We start from the raw sequence: 25,578 nt of genomic DNA, 5'->3' as shown, positions 1-25,578 counted from the left end.
CAATGAAACAAAATGATGGCATGCAAGTGTTGTGTACACCGTATATTTGTACTTTCTTCTGGAGAGAAGGTCTATAGCTTCAATTAGATTCTCTGGAGTCAGAGATCAAAGAGGGTACCAATATTAGTTTGAAGCCTTAACATCATTTCTGAATAATGCAGGAGTCTCCAGAATTAAACTAAAAACCTGCCTTGCTACTCTATATTTTATTTATTTTTTATAGAAACATGGTTGACATGCAGTATTATGTTAGTTTCAGATGTACTACATAGCAATTTGACATTTGGATAAATTATTAAATAATCACTGTGATAAGCCTACTAACCACTTGTCCCCATAAAAAGTTACTACAATATTACTGAGCATATTTCTTATGATACATTATGTCCCTGTGGCTTATTTATTTTATAACTGGAGGTTTTTGTTTCTTAATCCCCTTCACCTGTTTTGCCCTGGATCAATATGGCAGTTTTATTTTTGATTTTTTGAATTAAAAACAAATTTCAATAGTGATTGCACCAATTTACAAGCCCACTAGGGTTCTCTTTTCTCCAAGTTCTCACCAACACTTGTTATTTGTTATTCTGTTGATGACAGTCATTCTGCCAGGTGTGAGGTGCTATCTCAGTGTGATTTTAATTTTCAAGTCATTTCCCTGATGATTAGTGAGCATCTCATGTGTCTGTTGGCCATCTATATGTTCTCTTTGGAAAAATATCTATTCGGGTCCTTTGCCCATTTTTAAATCAGATTGTTCTTCTGATGTTGAGTTGTATGCATTCTTTATATATTTTGGATACTAATCCCTTACCGGATATACCATTTGCAAATATCTTCTCCCATTCAGTCGGCTGTCTTTTTGTTTGGTTGATAATTTCCTTCACTGTGCAAAAACTTTTTTAATTTGATGTAGTGCCATTTGCTTACCTTTTCATTTGTTTCCTTTGTTTGAGGAAACAGATCCAAAAAATATGGCTAAGATTGTACAAAAAGTATACATTAAAAGGATCATATGCCATGCTCAGGTAGGATTTATCCCAGGGATGCATGGATGATTCAGTATTCACAATTCAATCAATGTGACACATCACATCAACAAATTGAAGAATAAAAATCATATGATCATATCAAAAGAAGTGCCTTTATTCAACATAAGCCATAGCAATCAGAGAAGAAAAAGAAATAAAGGAAACCCAAATTAGAAAGAAAGAAGTAAAACTTTCACTGTTTTTAGGTGACATGATACTACATGCAGAAAATTATGAAAATGCTACCAAAATACTAATAGAACTAATAAATGAATTCAATAAAGTTTCATAACACAAAATTAATAAACAGAAATCTTGCATTTCTATACAATAATAACAAACTTTCAGAGAAATTAAGAAAATAATTCCACTTACAATTACATGAAAAAGTATAAAATATTGAGAATAAATCTACCAAAATGGTAAGAAACTTGCACTCTGAAAACTATAATACACTGATAAAAGATATTGAAATCAACACAAACAAGTGGAAAGATATACTGTGCTCATGGACTGGAAGAATTACTATTGTTCAAATGGTCACACTCCCCAAAGTAATTGACAGATTCAGGGCAATCTCCATCAAAATACCAAAGGCATTTTTCAAAGAGCTAGAACAAATAATTTAAAAATTTGCATGGAAACACAAAAGACCCTGAGTAGCCAAAGCAATCTTGAGAAAGAACAAAACTGGAGGTATCACACTTCATGACTTCTATACTGAAAGCTACAGTAATCAGAACAGTGTATTACTGTCACAAAAGGAGACATACAGATATGGAGAACAGAGAACTCACAAATAAGCCATGCTCATATGGTAAATTAATCTATGCCAAAGAAAAAAAGAATATGCAATGGGGAAAAGATAGCCTCTTCAATAAATGGTGTTGGCAAAATTGAACAACTACATGTGAAAGAATAGCACTTGTATCTCACACCATATACAAAAATACAAAATGGATTAAAGAGTTAGATGTAAGACCAAAAACAAAAAGACCAAAAACATAAAATTCCACTCTATATTTTAAATCAAACTCCCCACATAAAATAAGTACAAGAAATGAGATCAGCAAAATTATTTCTTACAAATGGAAATAAAACCAAATGATTCAGTGGGAAAAAGATAGTGACTTGACTTACATTAGTCATCTTTGGAGTGTAGGTAGCCAGGACTTGAGCACAAATGGCCAAGTCAACAATCAGGTAACATACACTTGTAATGGGTTCTTTGCCTTGGTTACTCTTGTTAATTCTACTTCCATAGAGAAAACCATCATAGCATAGAACATCATTATATGTAAGTTTCAATACAAGAGAGCTGATTCTTCATTTATTTCCCTTTCCCATCTCATCTAATGATGCCTTGCCTGAATGTGGGTATGTGTTCATAGTTGTGAAGAAAAGAACTAGTGAACTCAGCAGGGCAAAGACAAACCTTGAGTACCTGCTGCAGACATACTTCAGTTAACGTGTTCTTAAGGTAGCTAAGTCTTTGACTATAACTTTAAAAATAAATAAGTAAATAAAGTAAAATAAAAACAAATATACTGTCATCCCCTATGGTTCAGAATATATGATAATGATGAAAATAGTTATCTACCTACCAGAATTTAAACATGTAGAAATTTTGTTTATACATATATAAAACATAGGAGATATTTGAAAAAGAGCACCTTTCTTTGTTTTCTAATAATAGATTTTACTAGGGCAGTATTTTAAGTTGTACTGTGCCCTACAATACAAAAAAGCTTTCTGGAAAGTGCACTTTATTTTTATGTTAGCATATCATCAAAAATAAACCTTTCAATCTACCACTGATTATTTTAATGCTACTAAGTCATACATTTATATGAATATAGTAGTTGTATTCTGAGATGATTTTCTTCATAGAACACTAAATACTTAACATTTGATATCTGAAAATATTCCAATCTGACAAATTCATGCAACTTCAGATCCTTTGTTATTTGGGGCATTTACATCTATTATAGATCAGTAACACAAGAGTTAGAAAGTTGAAGCATGGGAAATGTTATCAGTAATGTTTGGGGGTAAAAAGCAAAAGTATATGTGTGTTAGCTACCAAAATATCTGATATATTTTCTCAACATCTTTTTCTGGGGTATTTTTAGAATTTTTCTTTTGAAATTTAAGTAATACATGCCATGAATATGGACACTTATTTTCAAAACTAAGTATACTAAAATTTTACATATAGCATTTTGAGCACTTAATTATGCTATTAGTACTAGAAAGCATATTCATGCTTGCAGATTAGATTGCTTCCACCCTCACACAATATTTATTTGGTATCAAAACATAAATGACTTATTTCTGAATTCAATTAGAAAAACAATATGCAGTGCCTCAAGAATCAAGGCAAAGCTTCAAAGAAGTACAACTTCAAGTACTTTCTTTTAAAAAATAGAATTCTGAAAAAAAATACTTCAAATTTTTCATGGTTTATAGGTTTTCACAATATAAATGAGTTTCTATGGAGTATGCTGACAAAATGGAAGTAATTTTCTTAACATAATATATACATGACATAAAGTGAAGGAAAAACATATACCGTTAATGCTAGTGCTCCTCATTATTTCTATAAGAATGCCAACATGGCATTAGGTTAGTGAGCTACAAAGACATTTGCACAGACACCCTTCCAATCCAGTCTTCTCATGACAAATAATTAGACAAATAACAAAAACACATTCAGAAATAATATATAATAAAACAAATAAAACACTGACTACATAGACAGAAATTGTATTTTATTGACCATAAGGAAGTTTTGGACTAGGATGTAATTTTTATATCATGGCTTAATTCTTAAAACACCAAACTTGCCAGTCATACTTAACTTCACTTGGGAGAGGCAATGTCATTGGGGAAAATCTTTCCTAAGGAAGAGAGGGAGAAAACTAGGAAGTCTTCCCATTATTTGGCAAAAGTTGAGTGACTGCCTGGGTGAAAGGAATTTAAAAGAAAAGAGGTGTCAGGGAGAAGATGAAGAGTTCTGCACTAGCTATAATAAGTGTGAGTTCTCTTTGGATAAGCAGAGAAAACAACTGAAAAATACAGCAGCATTTTTTTTTCTCTAATGCTGCTTACAGACAAGTTACATGATTAAATGAGGAAGGTAGAGACAGCAAGCCATTTATAATACAACAGACAAATGACAATGCATTGATAGTTAAACAGCATAACAAGTACCATCTAATTTTCTCTTTAAAATCCATTTATTCTTCAAAACCCTAGATCATCATCAAGGGACTACATTTTCCAATTGAGGAATTACAGAGGAGGAAAATCAGGTTTTATTAAATATTCCAATTTTTGTGAGCAAAATCTTTGCAAATAGCTCTTGGAATAGATATAATAAAAAAGTTAGGGTCAACACTTGTATCTTTACAACTATCATGTGAAATATTTTCACTACTTTTGTACCTTAGAGTCTTTCATTGATATTCTTAGTCAGTTGCTACACAGATTATCAAGTTATCACTTTTTAGTCATCTGAAATTTCAGTTGTTAATATGTTAACATGCTAACAGATGTAAAATTTTCCCTAATAGTTTACAACCTTATCATAACCACCTAAAAAGTTAACTCACAAATTAATCCAGAGTTAATGATGCAAGTATCAATTTGGCACTTCTATAATAGAATTCACAAACTGTAGCCTTCTCAAAAGCAGTCTGGGACTATGGTTTCCAGCATCTTGTTAGGATAAATATGAATGTTTAAATAATTCCATGAAGAATGCTTTTAGGAGAAAATATATTGCATTTAGGTGTAATTTGGAAAATATGCAGTTAAGGATGTTAAGAGAAATTAAATCCACAACAATAATTTTCACAATGGAACAATTTCTTCAAATGAATTCTCAAGCAGGAAATCTGGTCTGTGAAATCCATGAGTAGAATTCCATGCATTCCTTGGCACACATTACATAAGTAATATATTGTGATAAGGAAACACATAATTAAGAGAAGTATTTGACTTCTCCTTTGTTTTTGTGGTATGTGTTGCTGTTGGTTCCCTTTGCCGTTTTATAAGACTTAGAGACATTTTTTAAGCACCAACTTGTAAATTTATCAAAATTTTTTTCAAAATACTATTTTATAGTGATATAAAGTCAATTCAAAGATACAAAAGAATATAAACTGTTATCTGTAAGTTTAAAATCATCTTGATGGCAAGCTTTCACATATTTGTCTTAGTGTAACACAAGTTAGATGTTTGATATACTTAAACTTCAATATTTAATTTGTATAATATTAAAACATGTAGTATAGGAAGTGAATTTAAATTAATAAAAACAATTTAATCTTTTAATTATCTAGGACTCAGTCAATTTATTAATGTTAGTTTACTATTACTTTCTTCTCTTGGGATTCCCTGGTAGCTCAGCTGGTAAAGAATCCACCCACAATGCAGGAGATGCCGGCTTGATTCCTTGGTTGGGAAGATCCCCTGGAGAAGGAAACGGCTACCCACTCCAGTATTCTGGCCAGGAGAATTCCATGGACTGTATAGAGTCAGACACAACTGAAGCAACTTTCACTTTCTTTCCTTAGCTAATTTTTATTGGAGTATAGTTGCTTTACAATGTTGTGTTAGTTGCTGCTGCTGCTGCTGCTAAGTCACTTCAGTCATGTCTGACTCTGTGCGACCCCATAGACGGCAGCCCACCAGGCTCCCCCGTCCCTGGGATTCTCCAGGCAAGAACACTGGAGTGGGTTGCCATTTCCTTCTCCAATGCATGAAAGTGAAAAGTGAAAGTGAAGTCGCTCAGTCGTGTCCAACTCTTCGGGACCCCATGGACTGCAGCCCACCAGGCTCCTCCGTCCACGGGGTTTTCCAGGCAAGCGAACTGGAGTGGGGTGCCAGTGCCTTCTCCATGTTAGTTTCTACCGTACAGCAAAGTGACTCAGCGGCACATACAGCCCCTCTTTTTTGGATTTCCTTCCCGTTTCAGGCAGCACAGAGCCCTGAGAAGAGCTCCCTGAGCGCTGATACTATCCCTGAGCTGTTGGATAGCGTCTTACCCACAGCAGCACTTCTTTCAAAACTGGAGATAATCCCTTCAAACCCTGCTACTGCTTTATCAACTAAGTTGATGTCACATTCTATTGATACATTCTTAGTCATTTCAATAATTCTACATACCACCTTCATCAGTAGTTCTTATCTCAAGAAACCACTTTCTTTACTCAGCCCTTAGAGGAAACTCCTTATTCATTCAAGTTTAATCATGAGATGGCAGCAATTTAGTCTTCAGGCTCCACTTCTAAGGCTAGTTCTCTTGCTACCTGAAGTGACTTCCTCCACTGAAGTCTTGAACCCCTCAAAGGTATCCACAAGAGCTGGAATCCATTTTTTCCCATACTCCTGTTAATGTTGATATTCAATCTTCTTCCCATGAGTCACAAATGTTCTTAATGGCTCCTAGAATGATGAATCCTTTTCAGAATGTTTTCAATTGACATTGCCCAGATCCATCAGAGGATTCACTATCTATGGCAGTGATAGCCGTACAAAATGTATTTCCTAAATAATAAAACTTGAAAGTCAAAATTAGTTAGTTCATGGGCTGCAGAATGAATGTTGTGTTAGCAGGCATGAAAATGATATTAATCTCATTGTACATCTCTGTCAGATCTTTTATATGACCAGGTATGTTGTCAATGAGCAGTAATTCTTTTTTCAATATACTGTTAACATTTATTTCTCATCACCCCATGGAATAGAGTCACAACATGGAAACTTCTTGGGGGCTCCTCTGTGTTGACCATGTCATATTTCAGCCAAGAAAAGTTCAAGTAGTTTGGTTTCTGATCCCCCTGTATAACCACCCTCAAGTTGCCACTGCCAATTAAACCCCTTCCAACTACTACAAAACAGTAAGACTTTTTTCAAAATAAAACCACTACTGATTTTCAAAAAAAAAATTCCACCACTGGATATGAAAAGAACATTACCAGGATTTGATTTTCTTTCTCAATGGATAAATTTATGATCATATGAGGTAGGAAAAACTACTTTTAATAAATCCTCTGGTTATTAGAGTTTGGGTGACATACCAAGGGATGAGTAAAGTATGTCTCTATGTTTCAATGAGCAGCAATATTTTGAAAGGAAATTTTTTTTCTGAGCAGTAGGTCTCAAGAGCAGGCTTAAAACTACTCAGTAAACAATGCTGTAAACTGATGTGCTGTCCAGCCAGGCTTTGCTGTTCCATTTACAGAGCACAGGCTGGGTGGACTTAGCATAACTCTTAATGGTCCTAGGATTTTCAGACTGATAAACGAGCACTGGCTTCAACTCAGCTACCGACTGCATTAGCTCCTAACAAGAGTCTACCTGACCTTTGAAACTCTGAAACAGGCACTGACTTCTCCTCTCAAGCTATGAAAGTCCTTGATGGCATTTTCTTCCACTATAAGGCTGTCTTATTTACACTGAAATTCTGTTGCTTAGTGTAGCCATCTTTATTGTTTTAGAGAGATCGTCTTGACAACTTGCTGTGGCTTCTGTTAATACATCATCACTTGGCGGCTTCACCTCACGCTTTTATGTTATGGACATGGCTTCTTTCTTTAGACTTCATGAACCAACCTCTGCTACCTACAAACTTTCCTTCTGCAGCTTTCTCACCTCTCTCAGCCTTCATAGAACTGAAGAGACTTAGGAGATTGCTCTGGATTAGGCTTTGGTTTAAGGGAATGTTGTGGCAGTTTGATCCTCTATCCAGATTAGTAAAACATTCTCCACATAGGCCATAAGGCTATTTCTATATGAACTAGAGCAGCACTTTTAATTTCTTTCAAGAACGTTTCCTCTGCATCCACAACTTAGCTAACAGGTTCACTAGGCCTAGGTTTCAGCCTATCTTGGCTTTATACAAGCATTCCTCACTAAGCTGAATCATTTCTTGCTTCTGATTTAAAGTGAGAAACGTATGATTCTTCCTTTAGAACATTTAGAGACCATTGTAAGGTTACTAATTGACTTGATTTCAATATTTTTGTGTCTCAAGGAATAGGGATGCCAGAGGAGAGGGAGAGAAATAGGGGAATGACCAGTCAGCCAAGCAGTCAGAACATACACAACATTTATCAATTAAGTTCATTGTCTTACATGAGCATGGTTTCTGGTGCCCCAAAGCAATTAAAATAGTAACATCAAAGATCACTCATCATAGAATAACCATAAATATACAGTAACAATAATAATAAAGTTTGAAATATTGTGATATTTACCAAATGTGACACAGAAACATGAGCTGAGCAAAGGCTGCTGGAAAAAATGTAGGTGATAAACGCTCAATGAAGGGTTGCCACAAGCCTTCAATTTGTTTTTTTAAAAATGCAATATCCAAGAAGTGAAATGTGGCAAAGTACAATAAAATGAGCTGTGCCTATAGCTTTTACTATAACGTCAATATGTGAAAATAGGGCTAATAATGGTTAAATTTTAAATGATACAGAGTATTAGAGATTTAGAAGATCATTATAATATAACTGGTCAAAATACATTAATGAAATAGGAAATTAAAAAGATCATAAATAAAATAACAGCTAAATGTACAGCATTTACTTTGTTGGGTATTCTTCTAAGTAATTAATATGATCTCCTAATTCAGTCATCATAACAGTGTAAGGAAGGTGAAATAGTTCCCCTTTCCAAAGATGGGAAAACTCAGGTACAGGGAATTTAAATAAACTGCTCAAAACCAGGCACATAAGCAGTCATTTGAAACTAGAAAATCTGACACCAGAATAATCTGATAGGGCTGGTGTCTTTATTAGAAGAGGGAAGGATACCAACCACAACACTCTCGCTCCATGGATGCACAAAGAAGATGCCTTGAGGACTCCACAGGGGAAGAGCCAGCAAGCGAGGCCTCACCAGAAACCAACCCCGAGAGCACTTTGATCTTGGACTTCTAGCCCCCTGGGCTGTGAAAAAACAAATACAACCCACCCAGTCTGTGGTATGTTGTTATGGCAACCTGAGCAGACTAACATAGTAACAAAAGTACATATGAAGAACACAAAAGACTATACGACAAGAGTGTGTTAGAAAATGAATGGGAAAGAAAAAAGAGCTTTTCACAATCACAATAAAATATAAGTTTCTTAGGAATAAGTCTAATAATAAACGTGTAGAATCCATGTGAGAAAACTACAACTTCTATTGAGAGATGTGTGCTCTTGGAGAAGAAAGTTCAACTTCATTAAAATCAAGGAAACGCTAACTAAAACGTAACATCACATCTATCCAATCGGCAAAAAATTTTAAGGTTGACAATAATAAAAATGGAAGGACTACCATAATATCGCAGTTGTAAACTAAATCTGAACAGTTCTTTGTAAAATATAATCTTATGGAACAAATGTGAAAATGTATTCAATATATATCCTACAGTCAGTAATACCTTTCTCTCATGTGAACCAGGAGATTTGTAAAGGAATCGGCATAATAATCACATCATGCTTGATTTGAGCAGCTGCAAATAATGCACATTTTTCTGCAATAAAATGGATAAATTGTGCAAACTTGTGTGTGGAATACTTTACAACAGTGGAAAAAAATTAAATGCAAGTAAAGGGCTTCCTTTTTGGCTCAGCTGGTAAAGAATCCGCCTGCAAGGCGGGAGACCTGGGTTCGATCCGTGGGTTGGGAAGATCCCCTGGAGAAGGGAAAGGCTACCCACTCCACTATTCTGGCCTGGAGAATTTCATGGACTGTGTAGTCCATGGGGTTGCAAAGAGTCGGACACGACTGAGTGACTGTTACTTTCACTATACATGGTAACAGGGCTTACCAGGTGGTGCTAGGGGTAAAGAACCCGTCTGCTAATGCAGGGGACATGAGACATGGGTTTGATCCCTGGGTGGAGAAGATTCCCTGGAGGAGGGCATGGCCACCCACTCCAGTATTCTTGCTTGGAGAATCCCACGGACACGGAAGCCTTCTACAGTCCGTGGGGTCACAAAGAACTGGACACAACTGAAGCGACTTAGCTATGCATGCATGCATACACAGTAAGTGTGTGGTGTAGAAAGCTGCCTGAAAAATACATGTGATTTCATTTACACATTTATACACATACATTTATATAAAATGCCTAAGATATGCAAAACTAGCTATTGCTTGGGAATACAAATATGTAACAAAAGCATAAAAGCAAAGGAAGTATTTAAAATTCAGGATAGCAGATCTCTCTCGTTGGAAACAGAAAAGATGGAATCATTGAGAGTACCACACAAGACTTCGAAATAACAGGAATGCCTCTCTCTAAGCCAGGTAAAGATTTCATTAATTTATTATTTTATAAATAATATTCTGGTATTCTGTATCATCTTGACACATAATCAAGATATTTTCAAAATGCACAGACTATTATGAATAAAATAAGCTATAAAGTTATACTGTACAACACAGGAAAAATAGCCAATATTCTAGAATAACTATAAATAGAGCACGACCTTTAAAAATTGTGAGTCACCATGCTGTACACTTGTAACTTATATAATACAGTATATCAACTATACTTCAACTTTGAAAAAAAAGCCTTAAAAGCCAAAAAAAAAATTCAACAGAATAAAACATATATATAATACACAAAAGTTTGGTGCATTAAAGAACAGAGTTAATATAAAATAATAAAGATTCTGCAAAAATTTCACAGCAAATTAAAAGCTAACTAAATGAAGTACATAATAACAGAACCAATCCCCTTTAAAATAATTCCACAGAATTAACCATTTGTTGTTATATCTAGCAAAAATATTTCCAATATTTGAGATAAAGTATCAGTACTTTCAGCAAACTGGAGGTTTCAAGAAGCCTAGGACCTAAAAATTCTAGATAAAAGATGTTAAGATCTTTTTAATGCATAAGTGACCTGGGGAAAGGCTAAGGGGATTCTTTGGAAGAAAGAACTGACAAGAAAGTGCATTCCAGTGAGCGTGATAGTCAGCTTATATCACATGGTATATACACATCCATAGAGTTCCACAGTCTGGGCGTAATCTGGCAAATGGTCAAGAAACAGACATCTGGGCTTTGGGTACAGCAAGAGGTTAGACCAGAGAACACAGTATAAAATCCAGCACTCCTGAAAAATAATATTATCTGTAGATGAAGTAGAAAAAGATAAAGATCCTATTAGGAAGACTTGGAGCATATATAACCATCTCACCCTTGGATCTGAGTTGAGTGGAAAAAAGTAAATAATTAAGTTCAGGAAGCACATTGAGATTAAAAACTTTCAGAAAGAAAATACGTAGGCAAGCTGCAAAACCTCTAGCTGTCAAACAAAGATGGTGCCCTCCAGCATAGGGTACAGCTGCACATCTAGGGCAAGCATCTTACTCGGGGTGATGCAAACTTTACAGACCTCAAGAGGAAACGTTTGCCATAGTCTCTCTTGGGCTGTACAGTTATTAATCTAATGGAGCAATCTCTCAATCTCGGACTTTACTGCAGTCACAAAATAACGTTTTTTAAAAAAATAGTTTACCATGGTTCTTATAAAAATGTGTTACATTACGTTTGCTCATCACTCAAAGGTAATGTTTTAGACTCAAACACAAACTGAGTACTTAGTGGATGTTGTTGTTTAATTGCTAAGTCATGTTTGGCTCTTTGCGATGCCATGGACTGTAGCCTGACAGGCTCCTCTATTCATGGAATTTTCCAGGCAAGAATACTAGAGTGGGTTGCCATGCCCTCCTCCAGAGGATCTTCCCGACCCAGGGACTGAACCCGCATCTCCTTCATTGGCAGGCAGATTCTTTACCGCTGAGTCACCAGGGAAGACCGCTTAGGTTAATAATTATAGACTAATATGGTCAGTTCTAATCTACTGAAAATCTTGGAAACATCACTGCACATATTAATATCATATTCATTCATGAGTTAAAATTAAAATCAGAAACTCTTGAACTCATTTTTAAAACTATAATTGAAAATTTCCACACAATGTAACAAACCTATCTGAAACAAAAATTGATGAAAAAGCTAAGGAAGTGTAAATTTATACATCTCAACACAACACATCCAAACTCTTCTATAGGTTAAACACTATTTTTCAATATAGTATAACACAATAGTGGTTCTGTCCTAAAGGCATAATAAACTAGAGTATATGCACAAATGTATGCATATTCACATGCACAAGACTTCATAATAAAAAACTGTATAAGCTTATATTTTCCCTGATGGTTGCTGACCTCTGGATTTCAGGTACAAGGATAATCAGAGGGAGAACGCAGAAGAACTTCAGTCCCAGATATATCGTCAGAGAGACAGAAAAAGCACTTAAACTGAATATTTGATTACTGAAGACCATCCTCCTAAGCAAGATATTTTCCCTCAATTACACTTAATTATTTAATTGTTTACATTTACTAATTAAACAAAACAAACAAAATAAATAACTGTCGGGGGCTGTTTTCAGCGGACACATCATCATCCATCAGCGTGTACAGAAAGATTCTTAAAATTATATGAAGCTGGTCTGTTTAAAGAGAAAGGCATATTTTATCCCAATCAATGCATAAAAGTAAAATTATCCATAACTGAGGCATGTTTCTCTGATGTACAGTTCAGCTGTAATGATCCCCACACACTGCTCTTGCACATCAATTATGATAATCATAATCACGGTCGTTGAGCTGGGTGTTCATTATTATCAGGATGCTGGTGACAGCAGATTCAATCACCGGGTGCCATGGGCAAGCAGTCACAGTCCCACCCAAGTTTCTGCAGACAGCGACGTGCCACATTAAATCTATGATGTGTTCCACATCCCACTCCATCCCAAACGCCGTCGACGGTAAAGGTCAACTTTATGTTCTGTGCAATATGCTTAGGCTCTCTAAATTAATTCTTTGGAGTACTAGATATTTTTATGCTTTGTAGCTTATAAAATTCTGTTTAGGACCAAAATGCATGTGAAAATAACACAAAAGGGCTGCTCCACTGCTGTAATTCACCTATAATAAGGCACAGGAGGAGAAGCTCTGTCAACACGAACCATCTTAAAAGTCTCTTCTTGAATTTTGCAAATAAGGGAAAACATGAAGTGGTTCTATTATAGTCAGTTGTCCAAAATGCATATGAAACTCATTCTTATTCAGATAAAGGCCTGAGACTATCATTTCTGCTTCAGTAAATATGAACATGTGTGGATGTTTTGACAATCAAAAGAATGTTTTTAGTAGACAATTTTTTCTTGGCCAACTCTTTTAGACCTAGTCAGATAGATGAAATTAATAGTGACTGATAGATTGTCCTTATTTAATTTCATTTCTCTTTTAGATATTGAGATCAGCACAGCAAAGAATTTATAAATACAAAGTCTTTAGGTGAACTTAAAAAAAGTTTGACCATTTAAGACACAGACCTAGAATCTAACAATTAACTTGGAGCATTTTACAGTTAGGTAAAAGAAATATGAGTAAATTATATGATATGTATACATTATTATTGATTTCCATAAATTCAAAAAATTATATACATATTATTTTTCATTATTGATTTTCATACTATCAGGAAAAATTATATTATTAGCTCTTAATCTGCTGACTTTGTGATGTCTTTATATACTGTTATATATACATGTCAACAGCACTAAAATAAAACAAAAATATTAAATACTATTTATTAACTGATTTAATGTGAATATGATTAGAGAAAGAAAACATTTTACTTTTCTCTCAATGTATACCTTTTATCATAGTTGTATAACAAATGGCCTGACAGTTACAACGTCCATGCTTAAAGAAAACAAAAGAAAAAAATTCTCCAGGCAGACAAACTTAAAACATGATGCAAAGGGTGGAGAACAGGAACCAAATATATTTGTTTCTTAACTTCAGTAAATCTAATGCATTCAACTAAATCTGATGTGTATTTAAATGTTTGTAAATAGTCCATCTTCCAATAGAAGCAGCATAAAACTACACCGGTCTTTTCCCTCTTCAACATTTTGAACTCAACAACTTGCTAAAACTATCCTTCATCTACTAATAATGAATAAGTTGTGGTCTCATGTCTCCAAAATCAATAAACATAGTTTTATATAAAATAAAGAAAAATTAGCGGGCTTTTACTCATTTATTGGGTACAAGTTCACCCAGATCACTGGGCAGTAAGTCAAAACATAAAATATTTTCATAGAAACAATAGAATGGCTACCCTGTACCTTGTAGAATCTATTGGCTACACAGGAATAATTTGTCAATCTAATAAGGTTATTTTAAGAGATCAGAGGAAGTGGAAGAGAAGGAAATGAGGAATAAAATTAAATTTGCATTTAATATCTTTCTATGTGATTCTGTGCAAGTGGATTAATGATTTATTAAGACATAAGGAATCTCTACACTTTCTTAGTTTTCAGGATCTACAAGAACGATTATTTGTCATTAACTTTTCAAGTACGTATACTTTCTAAAAGTATATAGAGACAACAATGATTCCTCCAAAAGAACAAAATAAACTTTTTTTTTAGTGACGATCCAAGAGTCTCTACAACTTGCTTAATCTAGTTAGATGAATGCATAGTCTTCGAATATGTCAAACATATGAATAAACTTATGGCATAAAACCCAAAAGAACCATATTATTTTAGGAAAAAATACTGGTGCAAGGATCTTTCTTATACTGAAGTAGCTCAGTGTCCTAAGGTAAGTCATTTACATGTTAAAGAAATGAAATGAGAATTTCCTTGAATTAAATAGAATGGTGATGGCTTAACAGCAAAAAATAAAATTCAGGTCAAATAGAAAAATGAGATGTAGATCACATTATGTACATTTAAAATACAAAATTAAAAGGTTTAAAATCATATGTACCCTATATTCTGAATGGCTGCATATTAGGTAAAAAACAAATGTCTAGCATAGTCTTGCTGTGGATTTTTATGTAATAAAGTTGTTATCAACTTCCAGGTTTGTCAGTCAGTGGACCAGACTGAACTACTCATTGCACATATTCCTTACGCCATGGAATTACTGTTTAGTATTCTAGAATACCAATTAAAAAAACGAAACAAAAAAAGACTTAGTAGCTACAAAAGAAAATGGGACTTCCCAAGGAATCCAAGCATGAGTTCCCTCTGACAATGCCATTATTTGCAATGTCTTTAAAAAAGAACTTTTCTTAGAATTTGGTAAAGAAAGGTTTAATTTCCCTTAAAGGTCTAACATGTTTCTTTCACTTGAGCAGTGAGGAGGCCTCTGCAACTTTTGTTCTCTGCATCTTAGATACCAACAGGTCGTATTTCCTAAGTCTCTGACCACCATAGTCACGTGCACGCATGCTCAGTTGCTCGGTCATGTCAGACTCTTTGCAACTCCCTGGACTGCAGCCCGCCAGCTACTTTATCCATGGGATTCTCCAGGCAAGTATACAGGAGTGGGTTGCCACGCCCTCCTCCCAGTCCCCCTTTGTGTTGTGGGCATAGGTGCTCTTCTCATCAAAGATTGTTTCCCCTTGTTTAAATTTCTAGAATGTGACCTATGGTGCATTTGCCACTTGATAAGGTGCCTTCAGGGTCTTCCCTGGTGGCTCAGCAGTAAAGAATCCACCTGCAATGCAGGACACATGGGTTCGATCCCTGGATTGGGAAGATCCCCTGGAGAAGGGCATGGCAACCCACTCCAGTATTCTTGCCTGGAGAATTCCGTGGACAGAAGAGCCTGGCGGGCTATAGTCCATGGGGTCACAAAGAGTCAGACACAACTGAAGCAACTCAGCACGCACGCACACAAGCAAGGTGTCTTAAATCCTTTTGGTAGGAGACTGTGTGTGAGTGAATAAATCCTCCTTGACAGACTACCCATAGAAACAATAGGCCTGGTAGTGTACGGAACTCAGTAGCTCTTAAGCCCTTTCCAGAATATAATTTCCTGCTCCACTTTATCTGTATAATTTTGATATGAGTAAGTTTGAGTTTCTAACTGCTAGACAATAGGTTTAAAACCTAGTAAGAACTTTCCTTGTTACCTCCTATTGTGTAAGACATGTAGGAAGGTGTTTTCCCATTTTAGAAATTTTTATTCAAGTGCTAGCAACTATAATTCTGGAATCCAAAAGTAAATATTTATCTGCTCTTTCCTTTTCTATGTCATATATATAGATAGGATATCACATAATTCTCCCCTTCCTTCCTCCCTCCTACCCTCCCCTTCTTCCCTTTTCCCTTCCTTTCTTCTTCTTTCTTTCCTACATACCTATCCACATATACATGAAGGTTGAAAGAAAACAAAGAAGCACTGATCTCCATGCCTGAGAGTTAGCTTAACTCTATTCCACAGATTCAGACTTGACCCTAACTGGCTTTGCCAAAGCTAATGACCACAGGGTGGCTGAACCATAAAACACAAGAATACAACAGCAACAAAAAAATCCACAAAAATACTTCAACCTCTTACTGACACAGTAAGCTGCACTATCTTCCTATAAAATAGCTAAAAATAATTCTGTAACCATGAAGGTATTAGTTGTAATGAGAGAATATTTGCTATAATCAGTGTCCCTTTTTAGCCTTTTAAAAGAAACACTACTTTTCTTTTCAATGTTGCATCAACTCACCTTGTTACAGATCCATCTCTTAGGATTTTCATCTCGGAAATGTTGAGTTCCATAAGCATCAGGACCATATTTGCTTGATAAATGCATTGTCGGGACGTATTTTTTGTTTTTATGGTAGGAAGAAAATGGCAAAAACCTGAAAGAACATTCAGGTAATAGTCTTAATTTGATTTGTAGAGACTTTTGACTAAAAAAAAAAAAAAGAATTTCAAGAAGTCATAAATTAGAGGGAAATAACACATGGCTTGGAATCAGAACACCAGGTCTTCACTTCAACCTTGGCCACTGACTATCTCTGTTACTAACTTCTATGAATCTTCATTTCTTATTCCACAAATGGAGATACTAAAATTTTACAGAATTTTGTGGGCCTCAAATATTTGCTAAATATAGAAAATGTTAAATAATTAATTGTGCCAAGTAACTCAAAACTCATCACATAAGTAAAATGCCCTTAATAAGATGGTATTCCCCAAATGTAAAGGATGGCTACCATTGGCAACTCTCATTGAAATGGGTTTTCTTCAACTCTTAACTTACCCAAATAATAAAGGCATTCTTGGTACAGAGTATGGATAGAGAAGCTTTTGAGTCAGTCAGACCCATATTTGCATCTTAGCTTTGCCCCTGCTACCTGTGTTCCCTCATGCTACAGAGTAATTGGAAGGAAAATATTAGTCGCTCAGTCACATCTGACTGTTTGAGAATCCATGAACTGCAGCCCATCAGGCTCTTCTATCTATGGGATTTTTTTTCCAGGAAAGAATATGGAGTGGGTCATCACTCGCTTCTTCAGGGGATCTTCCTGACCCAGGGATCAAACCCAGGTCTCCTGCATTGCAGGCAGATTCTTTACCATCTGAGCCATGAATGAACAATTTAATGCACACAAAACTTAACACGGTGCTAAAAACAGTAAGTGTTCAACAAATAATGCTATTGCAAAAGTAGAAGTAGCTTATTGTGACAGCTCTCAGTATCATCACCACTACCATCATCATCACCATTATCATTATCATTATTACTTTTAATGTTATTTTGATCAACATAAAAATGAAAATTTTAAACTCTCACAGAACATCTAAGATTGTGATACATTTATAGTGTAACCTGATAAATTGTTTAATCCCTCATCAAAACCTTCTGAAATAAGAGTAAAGGGATTTTTTTTTTAAGTTATAAGTTCATAGGAAAGAGGACAAAAGAGAAAAAACAGAAGAAGAAAATGCTAACAAGTTTTTGGCAGGTGGAATGCAGATAGAAAAGTCGAGTTGCAAAAGAGGAAGAGACCAAAGAGAAATTATGCCATTAGTCCTGCAGGATCCTGCAAGATTCTGGAAGTTACTGCAATGAGTGAGAGTGAAGAATAAAGCTGAAAACAGGTGAGAAACCTATGCAAACCCCCAGGTTTCTCTGCCAGTTCATATATTCATAAAAAGAGTGTATTCTCAGAAATATTATATCAGAAAGCTCTGGGCTCTGGGAAGCAGGCCAGAGTGAGGCACCAAATGGAATATATGAATTCTAATTCAAAGGTTACTCACTGAACTCTTCCCTTGCTCATCTTGAAGTTACCTGGCAGCTTGACTAACAGATTTCAGAAGACTAATTCTTTCTTCTCAAAAGATACTGAGAGTTCCCAGCGCAACAACTTCAAATATCAACATTTGGAAGTTTCTTAATTAAAAGGTCATATCCCAGGGTCTATCGGTCAAATAAGCCACTCTCACACACAAATACACTTTTAAATCTGATGGTTAGGGTTTCCTTTTTAATATGAATTTAAGAATGGATTGACATTTGGGGAAACTGCCAAGATGGAGGGCTTTCCTAGTGGCTCAGATGGTAAAGAATCTGCCTGCAATGCAAGAGACTCGGGTTCAATCCCCAGGTTGGGAAGATCCCTTGGAGAAGGGAGTGGCTACCCATTCCAGTATTCTTGCCTGGAGAATCCCACGGTTTAATTAGGCATTGGCTCACACAGTAAAGAATCTGCCTGCCAGTGCGGGAGAACTGGGTTTGATCTCTGAGTTGGGAAGATCCCCTGGAGAAGGGAATAGCAACCCACTCCAGTATTCTTGCCTAGTAAATCCCACGGACAGAGGATCCTAGTGGGCTATAGTCCATGGGGTCACAAAGAGTCAGACACAACTGAGCAACTAACACCAAGATGGAAGAAAAACTCATATCTAAATATAAGAGATAACCTAGAAGGAACATATAATATAGGGAAGAGGAGTAAACATCAGAAAATTTTAATTAATATAATCAAAGGAGACATGCTATCAATAATAATGGAGCTAGATCCTGTTTTAAATACAAGAAACTTTTAGAGGGAAAAAAGCAAGCTCTGGGAAGTAAGTATTTAATTCACAACTAAATTAAATATTCTGCCAAGAAAAATACTTTGAAATTCAGACACAGAAAAAATGAAATTGAGGTTAAACAAATTTTGGGGCAGGCACTGATATTTTCACATATATTATCTTATTTAATTAAGACAAGGAAAGGGCCTTTTTAAAATCCCAATTCAACTGAATTTCTTCCATTATATTCATGAATTTGTTTAAAAAATAATAAGCTTAGGAAATGTGTTATTTCATCAAGTTTCATACCTCTGCACAACTTCTTTTTAATGTTTACTAAGAAATTCATTTTAAATATTTTTCCTAAGAAAATACCCTCTACATCTATTTAAGATAAAAAATAAACAGAACACAGAGCTTTGAATATACAAAATTACACAAGCATGTATTATATATGCCCTTGGGAAAAGAGCTCTCATGTAAGACAGATTATGGTCCTTCCAGTGCTAATTTGCACATGGGATGGACAACACTCACACACAAAATTAATGTGGCCCCAATGTCCCTTAGTATACAGAGGGGGTGCTGTGAGCCGGCTGCTACACTTACACTTTTTATCACTTCTGAATTGCATTTTAATAGTACATTTTTCTTCTGTGTCTGGGCAAAATTTGCTTTCTCAAGGGACAGGATGGCTGAAAAGATAAGGCTGAAAGACTAGGTATTTCCCTGCACATGAATTAATTTTAATTCCATTGAGCCATAATGTTTCATTAGAGAAACATGTAGTGCATATTAAGTGCACATGTGTATGTGTATATCTGTATATATAATGAAACTATTTAGATTTATTTTATAAATAATATTTAAAAATCTATCTTCAAATTCAGAAGAAATTATTTAAGTCTCAGATAGATTGCTCTATAAAAGTACAAACAGCCATGCAAACCCTAAAAAAACACAACAACCCTAAAAATAAATTGAGCTTTCAATCAAAAGTTTAGACAATGATCAATTTTACTTTTAAAACGGTATCTTTTAACAGTTATAAATATATATTCAGATGTGCTTTGTTCTTGCACAGAGTACTTTTCAATTAACTGAACATTATATTAAAGAAGAAGGTGTTATGGGTTTGCCTATTAATTTTTATAATTTCCTCAAAGACACAGATCTGGCAGAAATTCTTAAATTCAATGTGGGGATACAGTGGTATATACAAATAAGTCATTACTTGAGTGTCTGCAGAGTTAGAAAAGAATTGGTAGAGGTCTCAGGAAGCAAAAATTAAAATTAATCAACATATACAAAATATATGGAAGTGAGTTAGAGAATGAAAACAGATTCTGAAGAAACTGAAAGAGGCTCAGCGTAACTAGAAAATTGAGTTCTTTATGAAGGAAGCAAAGGAGATCATGAACAGCTTTATAGCAGAGATGACTATAGAGGCCCTAGGAGACTATGTATAGAAATATATTACAGATCTTTATAAATTGTGAAACATTTTTCTCCATATATATTGATTGCCCAAAAGAGTAGTTATCCAAGTCATGATGAACCCTGACTTAGGTAAATCATTTCAAACTGGGCATGGAGATAATGATTCATAGATAGCGAGACACATAGCTAGGGAACAAGTCTCAAATACCTGTTCGGGTTTCAAACATGTCCTAGAGAAGCCTTCTCTCTGTTAAAGGGCTATTAATGAAACATATGTATTAAGCTCAAAGCAGGATTAAGGGTACTTTATTACAAGTTAGGAATTTGACTCTAGATAACAATATATTCTCCAATGAATTAAGATCACAATAAATTCTCCACTGAGTTATGCAAAGCATGTGAATTAAGTCTTTTTGCCTGGGCTAGAGGCAGGAAAAAAGAGCCAACTAGACCAAATTTGAATGCAGAGTGCATTTGGAATGCAGAGTTCCAAAGAATAGCAAGGAGAGATAAGAAAGCCTTCCTCGGTGATCAATGCAAAGAAACAGAGAAAAATAATAGAATGGGAAAGACTAGAGATCTCTTCAAGAAAATTAGAGATATTAAGGGAATACTTCATACAAAGATGGGCACAATAAAGGACAGAAACAGTATGTACCTAACAGAAGCAGAAGATACTAAGTAAAGGAGGCAAGAATACACAGACGAACTGTACAAAAAAGATCTCAATGACCCAGATAACCACGATGGTGTGATCACTCAACTAGAGCCAGATATCCTGGAATGCAAAGTCAAGTGGGCCTTAGGAAGCCTCACTATGAACTGAGCTAGTGGAGGTGATCGAATTCCAGCTGCGCGATTTCAAATCCTAAAAAATGATGCTGTGAAAGTGCTGTACTCAATATGCCAGCAAATTTGGAAAACTCAGCATTGGCCACAGGACTGGAAAAGGTCAGTTTTCATTCCAATCTCAAAGAAAGGCAATGCCAGAGAATGTTCAAACTACTGCACAATTGCACTCATCTCACATGCTAGCAAAGCAATGTTCAAAATTCTCCAAGCCAGGCTTCAACAGTATGTGAACTGAGAACTTCCAGATGTTCAAGCTGGATTTAGAAAAAGAAGAGAAACCAGAGATCAAATAGCCAACATCCGTTGGATCATCGAAAAAGCAAGAGAGTTCCAAAAAAACATCTACTTCTGCTTTATTGACTATGCCAAAGCCTTTCACTGTGTGGATCACAACAAACTGTAGAAAATTCTTCAAGAAATAGAAACACCTGATCTGCCTCCTGAGAAATCTGTATGCAGGTCAAGAAGCAGCAGTTAGAATCAGACATGAAACAATGGACTAGTTCCAAAATGGGAAAGGAGTATGTCAAGGTTGTATATTGTCACCCTGCTAATTTAACTTATATACAGGGTACATCATGTGAAATGCCGGGGTGGATGAAGCACAAGCTGAAATCAAGATTGCCGGGAGAAATATCAACAACCTCAGATACTCAGATGACACTACTCTTATGGCAGAAAGCAAAGAAGAATGAAAGAACCTCTTGATGGGAAGTGAAAGAGGAGAGTGAAAAAGCTGGCTTAAAATTCAACATTCAAGAAACTAAGATCATGGCATACGGTCCCACTCAGTCAGTTCAGTTCAGTTCAGTCACTCAGTCGTGTCCAACTCTTTGTGACCCCATGAATCGCAGCACGCCAGGCCTCCCTGTCCATCACCAACTCCCGCAGTTTACTCAAACTCATGCCCATCGAGTTGGTGATGCCATCCGGCCATCTCATCCTCTGTCGGCCCCTTCTCCTCCTGCCCCCAATCCCTCCCAGCATCAGGGTCTTTTCCAATGAGTCAACACTTCGCATGAGGTGGCCAAAGTATTGGAGTTTCAGCTTCAGCATCAGTCCTTCCAATGAACACCCAGGACTGATCTCCTCTAGGATGGACTGGTTGGATCTCCTGGCAGTCCACGGGACTCTCTTCATGGCAAATAGATGGGGAAACAATGGAAACAGTGACAGACTTTATTTTCTTGGTCTCCAAAATCACTGCAGATGGTGACTGCAGCCATGAAATTAAAAGATGCTTGCTCCTTGGAAGAAAAGCTATGACCAACCCAGACAGCATATTAAAAATGAGAGACATTACTTTGCTGACAAAGGTCCATCTAATCAAAGATATGGTTTTTCCAGTAGTCATGTATAGATGTGAGAGATGGACCATAAAGAAAGCTGAGAGCCAAAGAATTGATGCTTTTGAATTGTGGTGTTAGAGAAGACTCTTGAGAGTCCCTTGGACTGCAAGGAGATCCAACCAGTCCATCCTAAAGGAAATCAGTACTGAATATTCCTTGGAAGGACTATGCTGAAGCTGAAACTCCAATATTTTGGCCACCTGATGCGAAGAACTGACTCATTGGAAAAGACCCTGATGCTGCGAAAGATTGAAGGCGGGAGGAGAAGGGGACAACAGAGGATGAGACGGTTGGATAGCGTCACCATCTTAATGGACATGAGTTTGAGCAAGTTCCGTGTGACAGGGAAGCCAGGCGTGCTGCAGTCCGTGGGGTCACAAAGAGCTGGACACAACTGAGTGACTGAACTGAACTGAACTGAACTGAGAGCAAGTTTGTTTCCACATTTATAACAGCGTTTGTATAATCTGACTTGTCCTGAGTCTCAACAGCCAACAAAAATCAGAGATGTGATGAGAGGTGTGATAAGAGATAGGGCAGATGTTCCCCTGGGGAGAAGAGCCTTTCTCTTTAATGACTTGTCAAAAGGGTAAAGGAAGGGATTGGCCAAGGATTCTCCCCATTGAGAGCAACGTCAGGCCAGCACCTGAATAATGGGGTCCACTAACAGGTCAGGAGAAACTCTGGAGAGAGGTAGCTCTCATGGAATGTGACCCTGGGTGAAGCAGCATTCACCCTCCCTGAGCTGAAGGGGGTGGAGATGGGGGAGAAGGGGAGGCGAGGAAACCAAAGAGAGATGTCCACTTTCCCTAGAGGCAGCTCCTTATAACACAGAAATGAATATTCAATTCTGGGCCTGTATTATCAGAAGCAAATAAGCAATAGTAAATACCAGGGGACTTGATTCATAGTTAATTCAATCCACCATTGTGCCTTGTTCAGTCATGTCCAACACTTTGTGACCCCATAGACTGTAACCCTGCTAGCTCCTCTGTCCATGGGATTTCCCCAGCAAGAATCCTGGAATGGGCTGCATTTCCTCCACTAGGGATCTTCTCGACACAGGGATTGAACTCCTGTCTCCTGCGTCTCCTCCACTGGCAGGCAGAGTCTTTACCTGGTGAGCTATTGAGAAAGCCCACCAGATATGTCTTAATCTGTTCAATAGTACTGTGTTTAGACACTGTGAGTGTAAAAAGGTGAATAAGCAGAAGCCTCATCCTAAGACCCTTAAGATTTAATGAGGAAAAGAGCAAATAGCCATACCAGTATACAAGTGGAGAAAAACAAAATTTGATGATAAAGCAAAAACAAAAGAGTATGGGAACAGAAAGCACTGGGGAAATTATCTAATCTGTTCTTTAACAAGTGGGTCCGAGTTCATTAGGCAGAAATGAAAACCGAAAAAGAGGATGCAAAAGTCGTAGACCGGTATGAATACAGGCTCAGAGGTAAAACTTGGAACCCACATGTGGGGTCTTGGGTGTATGTAGTTCGTTGGCCTTGAAACGAGGAACAATGCTCTGCATAGGGTGCTTATACCGGCTCCTCTCAGAAGAGGCAAAGCTTCTGCAGCCTTGTCTCATCTTCCTTAATATCCCTGTGGAATACTGTCCTCAGTTACTTTAATCTTTCCTCACAGATTCTATCACCAAACTCTGTAACCATCTCTAGGGCTCTGTGTGGCCCTATGAGGGCAGACTTGCCCACAGCACGTTGAAGGCTGATCCACACTGGGGCCAGAGGAAGGGTGGCCCACTCCCCTCTCTCAAAACTATGCTGCTTATTAATACGAGTTTTCTAGAACCCATCGACAGGGAAGGAACGGAGATGCAGATGTCGAGAACGGACTTGTGGACACAGTGGAGGAAGCAAAGAGTGGGACAAACAAGAGGAAGAAGCATCGACATATACACATTCCCATGTGCAAATAGATAACTGGAGAGAAGTTACTGCACAACATAGGGAACCCAGCTGGATGCCCTGTGATCACCTAAAGGGGTGAGGTGGGGGAGGGGAGGAAGGTTCAAGAGTGGGGGACATATGTATAATTAGGACTGATTTGTGTTGTTGCGTGACAGAAACAAACACAACATTGCAAAGTAATTTTCCTCCAATTAAAAAAATAAATTTAAAAACACTATGTTGCTAAATTGAAAGCCTTGTGATCTTTTGATATCAAATGTCTGATATTTTCCTTCCTTTCACTGGAGGTATCTTACTAATTAACTCTAAAGTGAATACAGGATACTTCAATGCCTTCACTCTCTTCATTTGGAAAAAAATAAATAAAAATAAATACTTTTCCATCATCACAGATTGCATAAAAAATGATTTCATCTTCAAATCTGGAAACCTCCTACACTTCATAGTCAATAAAATATAATGAGACGCTAGCATAGCAAATATAGTCATATGAATTGTACTGTCTTTGTATTTGACTAATTGAATTTCATAGACTCAAAGGATAGTTTACTTCTATCTTAAGAGTGATTCTAAGATGCCATTGTTTTTTAACTAAAAAATGACCAAAGAATCAGAAAAATTAATTGTCAGTTTTATCATATATGCTACACAGAGTGGGAAAGAAGCCAATTATTTTTTTATTGTTCTTATAGGGCAACCATAGAACATGCTGAAGAAATCACAAGCTGCATTAATAAAGATCTTGGTCAATGAGCAGCCTGACTTGTTCCAATCATTGACAACACTGGGAGGGCAGACAGGCCTAAATGAGATACAAGAGTCAGTGTGGGTGTTCACCCCAGGATCTCTGCTGAAAGGTCTATCTAAAATACTTGCAAAAGGAGAAGCTGGATTAAGAGTTTAGCAATGTTCGAAATAGAGCAGTTACTTAATTGTGTGGTATAAAAAAAGAGAATAAAAGGGAAAAAAATCCACTATAGGCTAATTAACAGAAAGGAATTCCCTTAATTCCAGAGGCAATTCCCTCCGGTCTATAAAACTTAATTTGACAAGCAAGAACGCCTA

General features: G+C 36.5%; 1 protein-coding gene across 3 annotated transcripts in view; it reads right to left on the bottom strand.

Moving 5' to 3' along the window:
• The window catches only part of SPATA17 (spermatogenesis associated 17), a 218,614-nt gene that overhangs the window by 33,054 nt on the left and 159,982 nt on the right, over positions 1 to 25,578 (bottom strand). For all 3 annotated transcript variants that reach the window (XM_061160043.1, XM_061160042.1, XM_061160044.1), the window contains one exon: positions 16,641 to 16,776. In XM_061160043.1, the coding sequence (XP_061016026.1) occupies positions 16,641 to 16,776 (136 nt within the window). The remainder of the gene's footprint in view (positions 1 to 16,640; positions 16,777 to 25,578) is intronic.

The sequence above is a fragment of the Dama dama genome, chromosome 14 (assembly GCF_033118175.1).
Source record: "Dama dama isolate Ldn47 chromosome 14, ASM3311817v1, whole genome shotgun sequence".
NCBI classification, from domain to species: Eukaryota; Metazoa; Chordata; class Mammalia; order Artiodactyla; family Cervidae; genus Dama; species Dama dama.
This window is presented reverse-complemented; position numbering and strand designations above follow the sequence as displayed.